We start from the raw sequence: 18,904 nt of genomic DNA, 5'->3' as shown, positions 1-18,904 counted from the left end.
TGTGGTTCCATAGGGAGAAAAGTCATGACTGTAGAACAGGGGAGATGGTCAGTACTGTATATGTCAAACCCTATCAGATGTATTGGTAACTAAGAGCAGGGAGGAAATAGAATGTTGGCAACAGGTACACTATTTTATTGAGCTGCCCAGGTCTCCCTTGTAAAACAGATCTTCTGAACTCAATGGGACTTCCTGGATAAATAAAAGTTCAATAAAAAGACTACATCAACCATATCTGCATTTCTGTCACAAACTTCCTTCAGGGTGGAAGTCAGTGTCTCCCAAATCCAATGGTGGGTTGAAACCCATTAAAGGGTAGCTCCTGTCCCGGGTCTCAGAATAAAGCTGGGGGCACTCTACGGATCACAGCTTCGAAAAGTTTGGAAACTACTTGGATACCTCCTGGATTTCACTCTGCAGACAAGGAACATGTCTATTTACAGTACCTATAAAAGTACACTGCTCAAAAAAATAAAGGGAACACTTAAACAACACAATGTAACCCCAAGTCAATCACACTTCTGTGAAATCAAACTGTCCACTTAGGAAGCAACACTGATTGACAATAAATTTCACATGCTGTTGTGCAAATGGAATAGACAAAAGGTGGAAATTATAGGCAATTAGCAAGACACCCCCAATAAAGGAGTGGTTCTGCAGGTGGTGACCACAGACCACTTCTCAGTTCCTATGCTTCCTGGCTGCATGTGAAATTTATTGTCAATCAGTGTTGCTTCCTAAGTGGACAGTTTGATTTCACAGAAGTGTGATTGACTTGGAGTTACATTGTGTTGTTTAAGTGTTCCCTTTATTTTTTTGAGCAGTGTATATAAAACTCATTAGAACCAACATGTTGTTCTATCGTTCTATAAAACTAATTAGAACCAACGTATCATTCTTTAAGACTCATTAGAACCAACATGTTGTTCTATAAAACTAATTAGAACCAACGTGTCATTCTATAAGACTCATTAGAACCAACATGTTGTTCTATCGTTCTATAAAACTAATTAGAACCAACGTATCATTCTATAAGACTCATTAGAACCAACATGTTGTTCTATCGTTCTATAAAACTAATTAGAACCAACGTATCATTCTATAAGACTCATTAGAACCAACGTATCCTTCTATAAGACTCATTAGAACCAACATGTTGTTCTATCGTTCTATAAAACTAATTAGAACCAACGTATCATTCTATAAGACTCATTAGAACCAACGTATCATTCTATAAGACTCATTAGAACCAACATATTGTTCTATCATTCTATAAAACTAATTAGAACCAACGCATCATTCTATAAGACTCATTAGAACCAATGTTTCATTCTATAAGACTCATTAGAACCAACATATTGTTCTATCATTCTATAAAACTAATTAGAACCAACGTATCATTCTATAAGACTCATTAGAACCAACATATTGTTCTATAAGACTCATTAGAACCAACATATTGTTCTCTCGTTCTATAAGACTCATTAGAACCAACGTATCATTCTATAAGACTCATTAGAACCAACATATTGTTCTATAAGACTCATTAGAACCAACGTATCATTCTATAAGACTCATTAGAACCAACATATTGTTCTATCGTTCTATAAGACTCATTAGAACCAACGTATCATTCTATAAGACTCATTAGAACCAACGTATCATTCTATAAGACTCATTAGAACCAACGTATCATTCTATAAGACTCATTAGAACCAACATATTGTTCTATCATTCTATAAGACTCATTAGAACCAACGTATCATTCTATAAGACTCATTAGAACCAACATATTGTTCTATCATTCTATAAGACTCATTAGAACCAACGTATCATTCTATAAGACTAATTAGAACCAACATATTGTTCTATAAGACTCATTAGAACCAACGTATCATTCTATAAGACTCATTAGAACCAACGTATCATTCTATAAGACTCATTAGAACCAACGTATCATTCTATAAGACTAATTAGAACCAACATATTGTTCTATAAGACTCATTAGAACCAACATATTGTTCTATAAGACTCATTAGAACCAACGTATCATTCTATAAGACTCATTAGAACCAACGTATCATTCTATAAGACTCATTAGAACCAACGTATCATTCTATAAGACTCATTAGAACCAACGTATCATTCTATAAGACTCATTAGAACCAACGTATCATTCTATAAGACTAATTAGAACCAACATATTGTTCTATAAGACTCATTAGAACCAACGTATCATTCTATAAGACTCATAAACTGGGGGGTTCGAGCCCTGAATGCTGATATCAGACTATATACCACAGGTATGACAAAACATGTATAAATATATACCACAGGTATGACAAAACATGTATAAATATATACCACAGGTATGACAAAACATGTATAAATATATACCACAGGTATGACAAAACATGTATAAATATATACCACAGGTATGACAAAACATGTATAAATATATACCACAGGTATGACAAAACATGTATAAATATATACCACAGGTATGACAAAACATGTATAAATATATACCACAGGTATGACAAAACATGTATAAATATATACCACAGGTATGACAAAACATGTATAAATATATACCACAGGTATGACAAAACATGTATAAATATATACCACAGGTATGACAAAACATGTATAAATATATACCACAGGTATGACAAAACATGTATAAATATATACCACAGGTATGACAAAACATGTATAAATATATACCACAGGTATGACAAAACATGTATAAATATATACCACAGGTATGACAAAACATGTATAAATATATACCACAGGTATGACAAAACATGTATAAATATATACCACAGGTATGACAAAACATGTATAAATATATACCACAGGTATGACAAAACATGTATAAATATATACCACAGGTATGACAAAACATGTATAAATATATACCACAGGTATGACAAAACATGTATAAATATATACCACAGGTATGACAAAACATGTATAAATATATACCACAGGTATGACAAAACATGTATAAATATATACCACAGGTATGACAAAACATGTATAAATATATACCACAGGTATGACAAAACATGTATAAATATATACCACAGGTATGACAAAACATGTATAAATATATACCACAGGTATGACAAAACATGTATAAATATATACCACAGGTATGACAAAACATGTATAAATATATACCACAGGTATGACAAAACATGTATAAATATATACCACAGGTATGACAAAACATGTATAAATATATACCACAGGTATGACAAAACATGTATAAATATATACCACAGGTATGACAAAACATGTATAAATATATACCACAGGTATGACAAAACATGTATAAATATATACCACAGGTATGACAAAACATGTATAAATATATACCACAGGTATGACAAAACATGTATAAATATATACCACAGGTATGACAAAACATGTATAAATATATACCACAGGTATGACAAAACATGTATAAATATATACCACAGGTATGACAAAACATGTATTTCTTACTGTTGTAATTAATTTGGTAACCAGTTTATAACAACAATAAGGCACCTCTGGGGTTTGTAGTATATGACCAATATACCACTTCTAATGGCTGTATCCAGGCACTCTGCGTTGCGTCGTGCTTAAGTACAGCCTTTAGCCTTGGTATATTGGCCATACACCACACCCCCTCGGGCCTTATTGCTTAATTAGAACCAACGTATCATTCTATCAGTCTATAAAACTCATTAGAAACAATGTTGAAACAACACTGATCCTTAACACGTTGGCCCCTCAGGGGTGCGTGCTCAGTCCTCTCCTGAACTCTGTTCACTCATGACTGCACGGCCAGGCACGACTCCAACACCATCATCAAGTTTGCAGATGACACAACAGTGGTAGACCTGATCACCGACAACAACGAGACAGCATATAGGGAGGAGGTCAGAGACCTGGCCGTGTGGTGCCAGAACAACAACCTATCCCTCAACGTGATCAAGACAAAGGAGATGATTGTGGACTACAGGAAAAGGAGGACAGAGCACGCCCCCATTCTCATCGACGGGGCTGTAGTGGAGCAGGTTGAGAGCTTCAAGTTCCTTGATGTCCACATCACCAACAAACTAACATGGTCCAAACACACCAAGACAGTCGTGAAGAGGGCACGACAAAGCCTATTCCCCCTCAGGAAACTGAAAGGATTCGGCATGGGTCCTCAAATCCTCAAAAGGTTCTACAGCTGCACCATCGAGAGCATCCTGACTGGTTGCATCACTGCCTGGTATGGCAACTGCTCTGCCTCTGACCGCAAGTACTACAGAGGGTAGTCTGGCTGATGTTGAATATGAATAATGCCCTGTACAGATCTCAGATAAGACCTCTTATAATTTAACAATTTCATGCGCTGAAGCTCGGCAGACATATTGGATTGCAATGGTTGTCAAAGATGAATGGGAATATGCTGTGTCCCTAATAGCACCATATTCACTATGGTGGAGTACTGTTGACCAGATCCCTATGACCAGATCCCTATGACCAGATCCCTTTGACCAGATCCCTATGACCAGATCCCTTTGATGAGATCCCTTTGACCAGATCCCTTTGACCAGATCCTTTTGACCAGATCCTTTTGACCAGATCCCTATGACCAGATCCCTATGACCAGATCCCTTTGGCCAGATCCCTATGACCAGATCCCTTTGACCAGATCCCTATGATGAGATCCCTTTGACCAGATCCCTATGACCAGATCCCTATGACCAGATCCCTTTGACCAGATCCCTATGACCAGATCCCTATGACCAGATCCCTTTGACCAGATCCCAATGACCAGATCCCAATGACCAGATCCCTATGGCCAGATCCTTTTGACCAGATCCTTTTGACCAGATCCCTATGATGAGATCCCCATGACCAGATCCCTATGACCAGATCCTTTTGACCAGATCCCTATGATCAGATCCCTATGGCCAGATCCCTATGACCAGATCCCTATGACCAGATACCTATGACCAGATCCCTATGATGAGATCCCTTTGACCAGATCCCTATGATCAGATCCCTATGGCCAGATCCCTATGGCCAGATCCCTTTGGCCAGATCCCTTTGGCCAGATCCCTTTGGCCAGATCCCTATGATCAGATCCCTATGCAGACAATGTGTGTGTGCGTTTGCTTTATTTGTGAGAATGTACACAGTATGTGGAGGTAAACTAAGCCTTGTGTGTGTTTCCAATCCACTTGGTAATTGGGAGGATGACATTGTGAGCAACAACACCATTCTGCCACCAGGCAGTAAATGGACCATATTACCCTTTTCTCTCTTCGACCTTCAGAGCGACAAGATATCACCATTATATCCCCAGTTTCCTCTATTCTGATCTAATGACAGTTAATAGTACCTTAGGCTCAATACTCCCTATACCCCCAGTTCCCTCTATTCTGATCTAATGACAGATAATAGTACCTCAGGCTCAATACTCCATATACCCCCAGTTCCCTCTATTCTGATCTAATGACAGTTAATCATGTCTGAGTCCAACTATTATTCCAGATCAGATCACTCCAGGTTTGCCGTGTCTTCCATACCCTGGTGAGCTAGCTTCCTCTCCTAGCTGTATTGTATTGCTTGTTGAGGGGATAGTGTACCCAAAGACTGAAAAGAACTCAAATGGGACTACATTCAAGAAGACAATCTGCTGGGTTCGTTCTCTTAGAAGACAATCTGCTGGGTTCGTTCTCTTAGAAGACAATCTGCTGGGTTCGTTCTCTTAGAAGACAATCTGCTGGGTTCATTCTCTTAGAAGACAATCTGCTGGGTTCATTCTCTTAGAAGACAATCTGCTGGGTTCATTCTCTTAGAAGACAATCTGCTGGGTTCATTCTCTTAGAAGACAATCTGCTGGGTTCATTCTCTTAGAAGACAATCTGCTGGGTTCATTATCTTTGAAGACAATCTGCTGGGTTCATTATCTTTGAAGACAATCTGCTGGGTTCATTATCTTTGAAGACAATCTGCTGGGTTCATTATCTTTGAAGACAATCTGCTGTGTTCATTCTCTTAGAAGACAATCTGCTGGGTTCATTATCTTTGAAGACAATCTGCTGGGTTCATTATCTATGAAGACAATCTGCTGGGTTCATTATCTATGAAGACAATCTGCTGGGTTCATTATCTTAGAAGACAATCTGCTGGGTTCATTCTCTTAGAAGACAATCTGCTGGGTTCATTCTCTTAGAAGACAATCTGCTGGGTTCATTATCTTAGAAGACAATCTGATGGGTTCATTATCTTAGAAGACAATCTGCTGGGTTCGTTCTCTTAGAAGACAATCTGCTGGGTTCATTATCTTAGAAGACAATCTGCTGGGTTCATTATCTTAGAAGACAATCTGCTGGGTTCATTATCTTAGAAGACAATCTGCTGGGTTCATTCTCTTTGAAGACAATCTGCTGGGTTCATTATCTTAGAAGACAATCTGCTGGGTTCATTCTCTTAGAAGACAATCTGCTGGGTTCGTTCTCTTAGAAGACAATCTGCTGGGTTCATTATCTTAGAAGACAATCTGCTGGGTTCATTATCTTAGAAGACAATCTGCTGGGTTCATTATCTTTGAAGACAATCTGCTGGGTTCATTATCTTAGAAGACAATCTGCTGGGTTCATTATCTTTGAAGACAATCTGCTGGGTTCATTATCTTTGAAGACAATCTGCTGGGTTCATTATCTTAGAAGACAATCTGCTGGGTTCATTCTCTTAGAAGACAATCTGCTGGGTTCATTCTCTTAGAAGACAATCTGCTGGGTTCATTATCTTTGAAGACAATCTGCTGGGTTCATTATCTTTGAAGACAATCTGCTGGGTTCATTATCTTTGAAGACAATCTGCTGGGTTCATTCTCTTAGAAGACAATCTGCTGGGTTCGTTCTCTTAGAAGACAATCTGCTGGGTTCATTATCTTAGAAGACAATCTGCTGGGTTCATTATCTTAGAAGACAATCTGCTGGGTTCATTCTCTTAGAAGACAATCTGTTGGGTTCATTATCTTAGAAGACAATCTGCTGGGTTCATTATCTTTGAAGACAATCTGCTGGGTTCATTATCTTAGAAGACAATCTGCTGGGTTGATTATCTTTGAAGACAATCTGCTGGGTTCATTATCTTTGAAGACAATCTGCTGGGTTCATTATCTTTGAAGACAATCTGCTGGGTTCATTATCTTTGAAGACAATCTGCTGTGTTCATTCTCTTAGAAGACAATCTGCTGGGTTCATTATCTTTGAAGACAATCTGCTGGGTTCATTCTCTTAGAAGACAATCTGCTGGGTTCATTATCTTTGAAGACAATCTGCTGGGTTCATTATCTTTGAAGACAATCTGCTGGGTTCATTCTCTTAGAAGACAATCTGCTGGGTTCATTATCTATGAAGACAATCTGCTGGGTTCATTATCTATGAAGACAATCTGCTGGGTTCATTATCTTAGAAGACAATCTGCTGGGTTCATTCTCTTAGAAGACAATCTGCTGGGTTCATTCTCTTAGAAGACAATCCGCTGGGTTCATTATCTTAGAAGACAATCTGATGGGTTCATTCTCTTAGAAGACAATCTGCTGGGTTCGTTCTCTTAGAAGACAATCTGCTGGGTTCATTATCTTAGAAGACAATCTGCTGGGTTCATTATCTTAGAAGACAATCTGCTGGGTTCATTATCTTAGAAGACAATCTGCTGGGTTCATTCTCTTTGAAGACAATCTGCTGGGTTCATTATCTTAGAAGACAATCTGCTGGGTTCATTCTCTTAGAAGACAATCTGCTGGGTTCGTTCTCTTAGAAGACAATCTGCTGGGTTCGTTCTCTTAGAAGACAATCTGCTGGGTTCGTTCTCTTAGAAGACAATCGGCTGGGTTCATTATCTTAGAAGACAATCTGCTGGGTTCATTATCTTAGAAGACAATCTGCTGGGTTCATTCTCTTTGAAGACAATCTGCTGGGTTCATTCTCTTAGAAGACAATCTGCTGGGTTCATTATCTTAGAAGACAATCTGCTGGGTTCATTATCTATGAAGACACTCTGCTGGGTTCATTATCTTTGAAGACAATCTGCTGGGTTCATTATCTTTGAAGACAATCTGCTGGGTTCATTCTCTTAGAAGACAATCTGCTGGGTTCATTATCTTAGAAGACAATCTGCTGGGTTCATTCTCTTACAAGACAATCTGCTGGGTTCATTCTCTTAGAAGACAATCTGCTGGGTTCATTCTCTTAGAAGACAATCTGCTGGGTTCATTCTCTTAGAAGACAATCTACTGGGTTCATTCTCTTAGAAGACAATCTGCTGGGTTCATTCTCTTAGAAGACAATCTACTGGGTTCATTCTCTTAGAAGACAATCTGCTGGGTTCATTCTCTTAGAAGACAATCTGCTGGGTTCATTATCTTTGCCTAAAGACATATACTGTACATGCCAGTTATATCTTCCCTCTGGAGCTGAGCTATAGGCTGTTCCTGTTTTACCTTCCCTCTGGAGCTGAGTTATAGGCTGTTCCTGTTTTACCTTCCCTCTGGAGCTGAGCTATAGGCTGTTCCTGTTTTACCTTCCCTCTGGAGCTGAGTTATAGGCTGTTCCTGTTTTACCTTCCCTCTGGAGCTGAGTTATAGGCTGTTCCTGTTTTACCTTCCCTCTGGAGCTGAGCTATAGGCTGTTCCTGTTTTACCTTCCCTCTGGAGCTGAGCTATAGGCTGTTCCTGTTTTACCTTCCCTCTGGAGCTGAGCTATAGGCTGTTCCTGTTTTACCTTCCCTCTGGAGCTGAGCTATAGGCTGTTCCTGTTTTACCTTCCCACTGGAGCTGAGCTATAGGCTGTTCCTGTTTTACCTTCCCTCTGGAGCTGAGCTATAGGCTGTTCCTGTTTTACCTTCCCTCTGGAGCTGAGCTATAGGCTGTTCCTGTTTTACCTTCCCTCTGGAGCTGAGTTATAGGCTGTTCCTGTTTTACCTTCCCTTTGGAGCTGAGCTATAGGCTGTTCCTGTTTTACCTTCCCACTGGAGCTGAGCTATAGGCTGTTCCTGTTTTACCTTCCCTCTGGAGCTGAGCTATAGGCTGTTCCTGTTTTACCTTCCCTCTGGAGCTGAGCTATAGGCTGTTCCTGTTTTACCTTCCCTCTGGAGCTGAGCTGAAGGCTGTGTCTACTGTACATAGCAAGGAGCAGCCTTGTCCCTTTATGTAACGAGGAGGAGTCCTATCTGTCCCCTATGGTCGTAGGTCAGGTTTGACCTTTTGAAGCATTTAGAGGTCGCCTCACTCCTATTTCCTCTGACACGATCCAAGGTGACAGCTTGCTCTTCTGACCACGTGCTGTGTCCTCTCCGTACTCTCTGCCTGGGCCAGTCATAAGATCTATCTGATCTGACCAGTACTGTGACCTCGACAGATGACAGCCACCAGAAATGGCAACAGAAAGTGCTGATTTGGTGCTTTCTTCACTTGGCTGAAGTGGGGACATGGAAGCTGGCCTTTTTCTCAATCTGTTAGGCAAGGTATGGGTACAGTACAACCAGCAGTATTCTCTAAACAGACCAAAAGGTAGATGTTATTGGCTCCTAACACTACCTCTAACTTCCTTCATACTGGACACACAAAGACATGAAAAATGTATCCATGATTTCATCTGACTCTGGTGAAGTAGATAAAGGGTCTCAATGTCCAAAATCCTGAGGTATCCCTTTCATAGCCGGGCAGTAAGGGGTCTACATATTAACTGGCGAGGAGGACAAATATAAGCCGCAAGAAAAGTGAGGACAAATTTGACTTTGTTTATGACTTTGAATTAGACAAAATGAAGTCATCTAGTTATCTTAGTATTGTTAAATGTGTTAGGTGAAATAGTGGTGAGAATACCATGCAGAAACTTCATTTCATGTTTTTTTTTTTCCTTTGTCGTTTTAAGAAGAACAGTCCACACAACACCAGTCTACTATCTGCTGGTAAATCAGCTGAGATTAAAGTGGAACTGACAGTGTTTTAAGCAACATGAAATCTTATTCAAATCTGTTCATATAAACCCCCAGGAAGAATATGACACTATTTAAAAACATTTTTTTACAAGTGAGCACTTCATTTATGGTCATTTTCACATTATCATGAATTCATAGAATGTTTGGGAATGACTTAAACTAAGACATTTGTGAAAATTCTATAGCAATATAGAGTGGGAAAACGGCCGTGTGATTGGACAATTAATAGATACTGCAGTGAATAAAACCTGAATAAAAACATCTGTCTCGTCCAGGACCGGAGACTACACAGACCGGTGCGCCATAGCCAATCAGAGCTACAGTAGGCCTATATGCAAATTTGCCATAGCCAATCAGAGCTACAGTAGGCCTATATGCAAATAAGCCATTTGCCATAGCCAATCAGAGCTACAGTAGGCCTATATGCAAAAACATTTTTTTTTATTTTTATTTCACCTTTATTTAACCAGGTAGGCTAGTTGAGAACAAGTTCTCATTTGCAACTGCGAAAAAAATAAGCCATTTGCCACACGGGCCTGTCATCATTCACGTTGAACGTGACAGTGTGTTTACAGGCAGTAGCAACATCACGATGTTAGATCATTCGAACGCATTCGCCAAAAAAAAGCCACATTAATGGATTTCTGCAAATATGTAAATACCACAGGAGTCCTCTTACATTTGGGAACTTTACAGTCCTATTGATCAAACATTAAAAAGGTAGGCTCTCTCTCCCTCAGTTGCCTATGCACATCAACAAAAACAAGGTCAACAACTAATGCTAACCAGAGCGAGATAAGCTAAAATCTAAACGAGGGAACATTAGATAAACCCTCTCAAACTTTTTCAGCTAGTTGGCCATCAAAATTGCACTGATAAACGATGGTGAATGGTATCCTGCTCGTCTTCTGCAGCTTGCCTGCCAATCCATGTTTGTCCCCCAACCCACGTTTTGACAACGGAATGGGAGCCTGCCAGCCCATTTGATCGATACCAAATAAATTTGATTGACAACTAAGAGATATGCTAACTGTGGATAACAGTCGTTCAAGTTCAGCATAGCTAGTTGCCTAGCAAACCGATTCACATTTCTTGCTAGCTAAGCAAATGACATTTGCCTCTAGCTGTAGCCACTGAAAAATGATGAAGGGAAAAAGTTGGTCACTCACCTACTCCTCCAATGACATGACATCCTCCCAGCAGATAGCTAGCTAGCTAGCAAGCTAACTGTAGGCTCTGTGTTTTTAGCTTGCTCAATAAATAGATACGCTAGCCCAGGGGTGTCAAACTCAATCAACGCACGGGCCATATATATTTTATTTTTCCACAGGCCAGACATATTTGTTTTTACAGAAAAACGGGCAGCTCAGTCCAGTGTGTGTGTTCTTTTGCCCATCTTAATTTTTTCTTTTTATTGGCCAGTCTGAGATATGGCTTTTTCTTTGCAACTCTGCCTAGAAGGCCAGAATCCCGGAGTCGCCTCTTCACTGTTGACGTTGAGACTGGTGTTTTGTGGGTACTATTTAATGAAGCTGCCAGTTGACGACTTGTAAGGCGTCTGTTTCTCAAACTAGACACTTTAATGTACTTGTCCTCTTGCTCAGTTGTGCACCGGGGCCTCCCACTCCTCTTTCTATTGGAGGAAATACGTTTCTGGCTTGTGAGGAACGTATTTGCTGGCCTCATAAATGCTACCCAACTAAGCTAATATTTATATATATAGAAAAATAAATAGTTATACTAACCCATTTGCAATCCCTTTAGCGTTGCTTGCTGGCTAGCTACAGAGGTTAGATGGCTAGTTAGCTACAGTACAGTAGTTAGCTACAGTAAAGTAGTTAGCTACAGTACAGTAGTTAGCTACAGAGGTTAGATGGCTAGTTAGCTACAGTACAGTAGTTAGCTACAGTAAAGTAGTTAGCTACAGTACAGTAGTTAGCTACAGAGGTTAGATGGCTAGTTAGCTACAGTACAGTAGTTAGCTACAGAGGTTAGATGGTTAGTTAGCTACAGTACAGTAGTTAGCTACAGTACAGTAGTTAGCTACAGTACAGTAGTTAGCTACAGAGGTTAGATGGCTAGTTAGCTACAGTACAGTAGTTAGCTACAGTACAGTAGTTAGCTACTGCCATCAGTCGTTGTTGCGTCGTTATCATATTTTGCCCATTCCACCATTTGTAGAATGCATAGTGGCATTTGGATATAGTGTGGGGGAAAAGGGAATCCGGACACACTGTGGACACGGTAGACATTTAAATGTAGGTGTAGATGCATGACGCATTCATAATTCCATGATAAGAACTCTCTGATCAGAATACTAAATCTGCATGAACTGTCAAGTCTAGACACGGCCATTTATACTCCTTCCTGTGTCCTATTCAGAGGCCTTGAGTTTGACACATGTGCACTAGTCTATTAGCCACGTTATGACTGACTTGGGATCATTGCCCTTTGCTAGTTTGATTGTATTGACATTTCCCAGCCTTAGTTACATTCGTCCGTTTTTTTGTCCAAAAATATTGAGTCATTGAAACAGTGCATCCCGAATGGAGGCAGCAAACAATGTAACAGGCCAGCTGGGATTTACAACCTGATATCAATGTTTTTTGGACTACCAAGAAATATATTGGTGAATTATATTAATCATGCATTGAACTGCATTCATCTAATCTGCCAACAATACCTTACTGTACTGTCATGGAATTTTTTTAAATCAAATATAACCTCTTTTTATAAAGTTGGTTTTGAAGCATAAACTGGTCATGTGATACCTTTCCTGTAATTTCACAGGCACTGGCCAGTCGGTGAAAACATCTCTCTGCTGAAGAGGAGCAGTGATTTCCAGGGGCAACTGAAGACATGATGTCTGATGTGAAGACAGACCCGGTGGAAACCACGATGGCCAACGTTGTGCATTTTGAGTAAGCTCCTCACCCTGGCGCTCCTCTGAGTTTGAGGACATGATTGTGTCAGCAGACCGGAGAAGAACGGCCAACGGGGAGGAAAAAGCGCCATCAGAATGAAGAATAAAACCCCAGAGCAACCGTCCACCGCAGCCCTATCTGATTGTATTAGAGACTATTTTCACTGATTCTTCACACCTGCTTCTCAATACCTTTTCCCCCCCACAACTCCCACTCACTCACCCACCCACCCTTACATACAGCACCTTCAGAGAGTATTCATACCCCTTGACTTATTCCACATTTTGTTGTGTTACAGCCTGAATTCAAAATGGATTAAAAAAAAATTCTCACCCATCTACACACAATAGCCCATAATGACAAAGTGACAACATTCTATAAAAAAATTTTTAGACAGAAATATCTCATTAACATAAGTATTCACACCCCTGAGTCAATAAGTACATGTTAGAATCCCATTTGGCAGTGATTACAGCTGTCAGTCTTTCTGGGTATGTCTCTAGGAGCTTTGCACACCTGGATTGTACAATATTTGTTATATTCTGTTTATTTTTATCCTACATTTATTGAGATTTCTATTTTACATAAGTATTCACACCCCTTTGCTATGACACGCCAAATTGAGCTCAGGCACCTCCAATTTCCTTTGATAATCTTTGAAATGTCACTACAACTTGATTAGAGTCCACCTGTGGCCAATTCAATTGTTTGGACATGATTTAGAAAGAAAGACACCTGTTTATATAAGGTCCCACAGTTGACAGAGCAAAAACTAAGCCATGAGGTCAGAGCAAAAACTATACCATGAAGTCCCAGGAACTTGGTCTGATGAGAATAAAAATGTAACGCTTTGGCCTGAGTGCAAAGTGCTATGTCTGGAGAAAACCAGGCACAGCTCATCACCCACCCTAACACCATCCCTACCGTAAAGCATAGTGGTGGCAGCATCATGCTATGGGGATGCTTTTCAGTGGCAGGGACCGGGAGACTGGTACGGATCAAGGGAACAATGAATGGAGCCAAATGCAGGCAAATCCTTGATGAGAACCTGCTTCAGAGTACAAACGACCTTAGACTGGGGGGGCGAAGATTTACGTTTCAACGGGACAATGACCCCAAGCATACAGCGAAAGCAACACTTTGTCTTTGAGTGTTCCAGCCAAAGCCCAGACTTGAATCCCATGGAAAATGTTTACTGTCGCTCCCCATCTAACTTAACAGAGCTTGAGAAAATCCACAAATCCAGATGTACAAAGCTGACATAAGACAGTAGTTAGCTACTGTCTGTAAGATGACTCAAAGCCGATACAGACATATCCAAGATGACTCAAAGCTAATACAGACATACCCAAGACAACTCAAAGCTCTGCTGCCAATGACTGGAACGAATTGCAAAAATCTCTAAAGCTGGAGTCTTATATCTCCCTCACTAACTTTAAGCTGCTCAGACAGCGGATGCTTACCGATCACTGTACATGTACACAGCCAATCTGTAAATAGCACACCCGACTACCTCATCCCCATATTATTACTTACCCTCTTGCTCTTTTGCACCTCAGTATCTCTACTTGCACATCATCATCTGCACATCTATCACTCCAGTGTTAATGCTAAATTTTAATTATTTTCACCTCTTTGGCCTATTTATTGCCTACCTCGCTACTCTTCTACATTTGCACACACTGTACATAGATTTTTCTATTTTTCTTTTCTTTTGTGTTATTGACTGTACGTTTGTTTACGTGTAACTCTGTGTTGTTGTTTTTGCTCCACTGCTTTGCTTTATCTTGGCCAGGTCGCAGTTGTAAATGAGAACTTGTTCTCAACTGGCCTACCTGGCTAAATAAAGGTGAAATAAAAAAATTTAAAAGCTGTAATCGTCGCCAAAGGTGCTTCTACAAAGTACTGACTCAAGGATGTGAATACTGCACAGTGCCTTCAGAAAGTATTCACACCCCTTGGACTTGTTTCACATTTTGTTGTGTTACATCCTGAATGTGTCCCTGGCCCCAGATACATCTGGCTAACTTGATGGGTCATGTAATCATCTGGCGAAGTGGAGTCTTTTGTTTAGACATGTAGCTAGCTAGCTAAACAATGAACCATAATCCCAACCCATAGCTACAGTACAACCAGATTGTCATAGCTAGCCACCATGCACGAAATGCTGTAGAATAAATCTGCAGGTAGCTAAAGCTAACCAACTAGGTTCAATGTTAGCTAGATAGCTAACATTAGGCTATAACTAGCAATGCAAATGGCGTTCTGAGATACAAATAATATTACTACACAGATCATACACAAAACGTTAGCTAGCGAACCAGCAAGCTAACGTTCGCTAGCTAGTTAACAGTACACTTTTACTTGCAATGAAAATGACTTTCTGACAAAATTAGAAACTTATAATATTTGAAAATGTAGCTAGACTCTTATCCATATACATGGATGAACGCTTCAAGGCAGACTGGAACCATTTTGTTTGTAGCTACATCTTGTTTGGCCAGCGTTGTGTCAAGTCACTCCGGTTCACACTGACCGTGGCGTGTGCAGAATGTAGCCAATCACTTTTTCCAACTGATTTGTCGATTGACGCCCTGCATTTAGCAGGCTCTATGTTGTTGAGAAAAGTAGCAAAACGTTTGTATTTCTCGATGGCTAACGTCATATCTTTCAAAAAACGGCGCGATAGAAAGAACTATTAACACATACTGAGCAACTCATGTTATAGAGAGAAGCATGCTACATGCCGGACCAATCCAAACTCATCTACCGGCATATCCAGCCCGCTCATTATCTCAGCCAATCATGGCTAGTGGAAAGGTTCCTGTATTTTTCCGTGGCTTAACCAACTTGGCTCGTAATTTAACAAAAGGTATTCGTATTTACGGATGGAATACACATTTGTTATAAAAGCACATGAAAGTTCACATGTTCCAGAAGGAATTTCTCTTAACTTTTTCCACATTTTGTTGTGTAACAGGCTGAATTTAAAATTATTTTGTGTCACTGGCCTACACACACCACATAATGTCAAAGTGGAATTATGTTTTTTGAAATGTTCAGAAATTAATAAAAAATGACAAGCTGAAATGTCTTCAGCCAATAAGTATTCAACCCCTTTGTTATGACAAGCCTAAATAAGTTCAGGAGTAAAAATGTGTTTAACAAGTCACATAATAAGTTGCATGGACTCACTGTGTGCAATAATAGTGTTGAACATAATTTTTCAATGACTACCTCATCTCTGTACACCACACATCCAGATAATTGTAAGGTCCCTCAGTCAAGCAGTGAATGTCAAACACAGATTCAAACACAAAGACTAAGGAGGTTTTTCAATGACTCGCAAAGAAGGGCACCTATTGGTAGATGGGTAAAATATAAAAAGCAGACATTGAATATCCCTTTTAGCATGGTGAAGTTATTAATTACAATGTGGATGGTGTATCAATACACCTAGTCACTACATGGATACATGTGTCCTTCCTAACTCAGTTGCCGGAGAGGAAGGAAACTACTCAGGGATTTCACCATGAGGCCAACGGTGACTTTAAAACAGTTACAGAGTTTAATGGCTGTGATGGGAGAAAACTGAGGATGGATCAACAACATAGTAGTTACTCCACAATACCAACCTAATTGACAGACTGAATAGAAGGAAGCCTGTGCAAAATCAAAATATTCCAAAACATGCATCCTGTTTGCAACAAGGCACTAAAGTAATACTGCTAAAAAATATGGCAAAGCAATTCAGTTTTTGTCCTGAATACAACACATTACTGAGTAACACTCTCCATATTTTCAAGCATAGTGGTGGCTGCATCATGTTATGGGTATGCTTGTCATCATTAAGGACTGGGGGGGTTTCAAGATAAAAAATAAATGGAATGGAGCTGAGCACAGGCAAAATCCAAGAGGAAAACCTGGTTCAGTCTGCTTTCCATCAGACACTAGGAGATGAATTCACCTTTCAGCAGGACAATAACCTAAAACACAAGGCCAAATCTACACTGGAGTTGCTTACCAAGAACACAGTGAATGTTCCTGAGTCGCGGAGTTACAGTTTTGACTGTAAATCTATGGCAAGACCAGAAAATGGTTGTCTAGAAATGATCGACAACCAATTTGACAGAGCAAAGAATAATTTTTAACAGAATAATAGGCAAATGTTGCACAATCCAGGTGTGGAAAGCTCTTAGAGACTTACCCAGAAACACTCACCCCTGTAATCGCTGCCAAAGATGCTTCTAGAAAAGTATTGACTCAGGGGTGTGAATAGTTATGTAAATTTGATATTTCTGTATTACTTTTTTTATTTTTTATTAGCAAAAATGTCTAAAAACATGTTTTCACTTTGTCATTATGGGGTATTGTGTGTAAATGGATGAGAGAAAAAAAAACATATATTTAATCAATTTTTGAATTTGGGTTGTAACACAACAAAATGTGAAAATAAGTCAAGGGGTATGAATACTCTCTTACGGTTGACAAGCTGTAACAACTGATTCATCACACATGGACCCACAATGGAGCTTTCACTATGGGAACGGTGGAATTAGGTAACCAAGTAATTAGAATACCATTAGGACATGTGAAATGTGGCCAAGTTCCCTGGTGTACTCGGGCAGAAATAACAAGCAATAGGTGTTGTATTGATCGTGTAGAATAAAAACGTTACACTATTGCAATTCACGACTGTATAGTCACACTGCAACCTATTATTTTCCATCACACCTCATAATTGAACTGTTCTTTACTTCCTATACCAACATGAGAGGTGAGAATAGAACAGCAGCTAAATAGATAGCATATTGTCAGCGCTTTCCTGCCCCTAGTCTCGGTGTATTGTGCTGTCGTGTTACCATTTCTCCGCAACGATATAACTCCATTCTGTAGACATGAATACTACACTTACTTTCGTGCTTGGAGGTGCCCCATGTGTGCCGCGGAACTCCGGGACTCTTGATAATCGCTCTTCCAGCTGATTTCAGAGCATCCATGCTTTAGGTGTGTCTCTGACAGTAGCCTAACCTAACGTAGCAGGCGTAAAATAAACCCTGACAGCGGTAAGTGGATAGCCTACTTTAACCTCCGCTTGCTTTGGCTCCGAAACATAAACAGTAGACTAGTAGCTAGCCTACACGAACTACAACAGTCGACTACGAGTGAGTGATGCGCGGAATGACCCGCCCGGGGATAGGATTTGTGCGGCGTTCACATCCTAGTCGGAACTAGGAAACTCAGATAACTCAGAATTGCTGAATCGTTGAACGCAGCACGTGTATAACTACAAACATTTAGCGTGTCAGAAATGTCCGTGTTTCCTAGTTCCAACCAACTCCGGTTGTCTGAAACAAGGGGTCTAGAGAAACCATTTAACCCGTTGCTTTTCGATAGGCTACTGCTGAACGGCGGAACATAGGGGGCGGTCACGAATTAAATGTGTGCCACACCCATTTCTGGAGGGATCCTACCCTTATCTTATGCGGGCGGGGTAAACCAATGCGCAAAATACATCGTGTACATCATCTAGCTCAGGCATGGGTAAATGCACGGCGCGTTTTGAAGGCCATCGGATCAAATTAAATCAGCCAGGTCTCAAACTCCTGCTAGAATAGAATAGAATAGTATAATACACAGGGTACAATTTCAAAATTAGTGGTTGTAGTTGTGCTTCAGCAGTTTCTCTTGTTAGGTCAGCAGTGGTGTAAAGTACGTAAGTAAAAAATACTTTAAAGTACTACTTAAGTAGTTTTTGGGGGTATCTGTACTTTACTATTACATGTTTTTACTTATTTTACTTCACTGCATTCATAAAGAAAATAATGTACTTTTTATTCCATACATTTTCCCTGACACTCAAAAGTACAAGTTACATTTTAAAGGCTTAGCAGGACAGGAAAACAGTCAAATTCACGCACTTATCAAGAGAACATCCCTACTACCTCTGATCTGGCGGACTCACACACAGGCTT

General features: G+C 39.9%; 1 protein-coding gene across 4 annotated transcripts in view; it reads right to left on the bottom strand.

The window, feature by feature from the left end:
* The window catches only part of LOC139555937 (low density lipoprotein receptor adapter protein 1-like), a 116,820-nt gene extending 98,455 nt beyond the window's left edge, over nucleotides 1-18,365 (bottom strand). For 3 of the 4 annotated variants that reach the window (XM_071369337.1, XM_071369338.1, XM_071369339.1), the window contains exon 1: nucleotides 17,845-18,365. In XM_071369337.1, the coding sequence (XP_071225438.1) occupies nucleotides 17,845-17,929 (85 nt within the window). In that variant the 5' untranslated portion in view covers nucleotides 17,930-18,365. The remainder of the gene's footprint in view (nucleotides 1-17,844) is intronic. The other variant, XM_071369335.1, reaches the window with a different exon arrangement.
* Nucleotides 18,366-18,904: the final 539 nt, after the last annotated feature.

This window comes from Salvelinus alpinus, chromosome 27, assembly GCF_045679555.1.
Source record: "Salvelinus alpinus chromosome 27, SLU_Salpinus.1, whole genome shotgun sequence".
Lineage (NCBI taxonomy): Eukaryota > Metazoa > Chordata > Actinopteri > Salmoniformes > Salmonidae > Salvelinus > Salvelinus alpinus.
This window is presented reverse-complemented; position numbering and strand designations above follow the sequence as displayed.